At 38.6% G+C, this 2,804-nt stretch overlaps 1 protein-coding gene across 1 annotated transcript in view; it reads left to right on the top strand.

The window, feature by feature from the left end:
- CNPY3 (canopy FGF signaling regulator 3) overlaps window positions 1-2,046 on the top strand; it is a 6,458-nt gene extending 4,412 nt beyond the window's left edge. Inside the window, exon 6 of the mRNA XM_015826562.1 lies at window positions 1,056-2,046. Within this exon, the coding sequence (XP_015682048.1) occupies window positions 1,056-1,288 (233 nt within the window). The 3' untranslated portion in view covers window positions 1,289-2,046. The remainder of the gene's footprint in view (window positions 1-1,055) is intronic.
- Window positions 2,047-2,804: the final 758 nt, after the last annotated feature.

The following is a 2,804-nucleotide window of genomic DNA, read 5'->3' as shown; positions in this document are numbered from 1 at the left end:
TTGATTCTGTGTGACTTTTAAGTTACACATTGGATTCCCTGGATAGCTCTCTCTTTCTTTCAGAAAAGATAACCAAATTGATAACAAAATATTTTCTCACAAAAAATTATGCTGAGTTCAGCATAAAATAATAAGGTAGCCAAGCTTGCCTAGGCATACCATGGGAGCCTCGTTTTTTTAACTTAATGGAAGTGTTCTGGTTAGGAAACAAGAAGTGACATAGTTAAAGAGATGGGCTTCTTCCCTTCACTACACTTTATGAAGAGCATCATGATGCCTGGTTGCTCACACTACATGAGAGAAAGCGTAGCTTATTTAGTTTTAGTTTTTTTAAATTATTTTAAGAATTAATCCATTTTTAAAATTAATACACAATAATTAAAATAAACCATGACTTATCTCAGGGTGCGAATCCAACTCTTTGGCACATTAGAATGGCTCCAAGATTTGGCTGGCCACTAGAGTCCTAGTGTTTGTGAATCAGATTAATTAGAATAAATAGATGAATTTCTTTTCTCACCCCTTTATGAAAACATATTAAAAAGAATTATTACTCTTAAAAGCCAAGACTGTTGTTGAGAGCTGCTTCCCATTTTTGTTGCTAAGGTAAAAGAGTAAATAATTTAAAGATAACAATTCTCACTTTAAAATTTTTTTTGCTTCATGCCTGAGAAAGAATTGAAAGCCAATTTTATTCTTAGGTAGATTTCATTAATTAAAAGGAAGAGGTGACTTAGGGTGTAATGTTAATACAATAATTTCAGTTGTAGATAATGCAAAGTTTTGCTGTGTTTAGTATTGACCTTTGACTTGTTTACCAGAATTGACAGCCTTTGCAGGTCCAGTCTTTCCTAAATGTCACAATAGTCCTGTGAAATATTAACCTGGAATCAACTTACCAGTCTCTGGTTTCAGAAACTAGTAATTTAAACCGAATGGAAATTGCAGCTTGTGAAGGTTGAAAGAGGAAGAAAAATAGTGATGTGTAAGTCAAGATAGAGGGAAGTGGCAGTTTGATGATATCTTGGGATCTGTTCCTGTCCTCCTTTTTCTAGGCTGTCTGGAAGAAATGTGGACTGGGAAGAAAGGAGACATGGCAAATGCGGGGCAGAAGATCAAGAAAAAGGAAGGCAAGGCAAAAAAGCCTTCAAAGAATAAGAAACGCCCAAAGGCTGATCAAGAAACAGGAAATATGCAACCAAGCACATTAGAGACACCTGATCAGACTGAAAAAGAAGATGATGGTCAGAAAGTGGCTTCACTTTCACACAGCACAGATGAACTGTAGGATCTTCAGAGGCATGTTCCATCCACTCTTGTCTTGTGGGTTTGCAAGCTTGTATTTGGACCACTGAGAATTGCTTTGGCCCATGGGAGTTGCAAGAAGATCCATATTGTTCTGAAGGGGAAATGGAGAAATGGGCAATGATCATGATCACTTGAAACCGAATTCTTCAGTGTTACTACACCTCAACAAAGGCAAGGTACAGGAAGCCAGCTTGTTACTTGTATTCTTTGGTGGACAGTCAAATTAGAAGTGCTGTGGAAGATGCAGTTGTGGTTTGCCTTTGGAAACTGAGTTTGCTGTCCTCATTAATTCCCTAGACCATCACTTTTGACTTTATCTTGCTGGATAACATTGGTGAAAGAAGCATTAGAAATGAAAAGGAAAGCATAAACGAAGACACTCTGATCCAGTGGCAGTTCATTTTCCTGCATTATTCCTGGATTTGGCTGTAACCTTCAGGTCTCTAACTTGTACATTCTATTAGAGTATGAGATGCATTTAGTACTACCCTTCCTTATTAAACAGAACATTGTGTTTGTTTGGGAGGAAGTGAGAATGAAGGTTCTGTCAGGATAAAGGGCATTGAGTTTCTCTTTTGTTTCTTTTTTAAAGTTCTTACAGCAAGGAATTAGTTCTGCAGCCATTTCAATAAGAGGAGCATTTACAGATGTCTTTGTTGATGCTTCCAAACCCCCAAAATTTGTTTGTGGACATGCTTACCATTTCCTGAAGTTTTTTTAAAAAAATAAAAATGTAGGGTATTTTTTGCATAATTTGTGTTTCATTTAGTTCCTGCACTGACCTTCCACATCTGTTCCAGAAAATGCACATATTATCTCTGTTCAGTGTTCAGAATGAGGTAACACTGTTTCTTCAAGGGATTGAAAGGAATGAGATAACCAAGGACAGTGGTGGCGAACCTATGGCACAGGTGCCAGAGGCGGCACTCAGAGCCCTCTCTGTAGGCACGCGTGACGTCGCCCCAGTCCTAGGCCTTCAGCTGGGTTTTATAAAACCTTTTCGCTTTAGGCCTTGGCCACCATGTACAAAAAAAAAAAAAGGTTCAATCAATCAGTCAAGTTCAACTTCTCGCAAGAAAAAAAAGATCTTGCAAAGTTGGAATTGATTGATTGAACTTTTTAGTCCCACCCAGTCTGCTGTTACCACTGCAGCCACGCCCACCCAATGGGCCACACCCACCCGGCGCCCGACGATGCATAAGTGGGTTTTGGGTTGCAGTTTGGGCACTCGGTCTCTAAAAGGTTCGCCATCACTGACCAAGGACCTCCAGGTGCAAAGTGGTCAACTAAAGATCATTTTGAGACTGAGGTCACATGCTTGTTTTGTGTATGAATCATTTATGAGTTCCGTTATTAATCTTTTATTGGACAAAACATATTTGCAGAGTTGCTGAAAAGTGGTATTAAAATAAAGATGGCGTCCTGTAAGAGGAACAGTTGTCTCTGACTTGTTTCACACATTATACTAGGTCATAAACTTAGTTGTATATCATTGT

This window comes from Protobothrops mucrosquamatus, unplaced genomic scaffold, assembly GCF_001527695.2.
Source record: "Protobothrops mucrosquamatus isolate PMUCROS unplaced genomic scaffold, P.Mucros_1.0 scaffold3179, whole genome shotgun sequence".
Classification (NCBI taxonomy): domain Eukaryota; kingdom Metazoa; phylum Chordata; class Lepidosauria; order Squamata; family Viperidae; genus Protobothrops; species Protobothrops mucrosquamatus.
The sequence above is the reverse complement of the archived record's forward strand: the minus strand, read 5'-3'. Positions and strand labels throughout refer to the sequence as shown.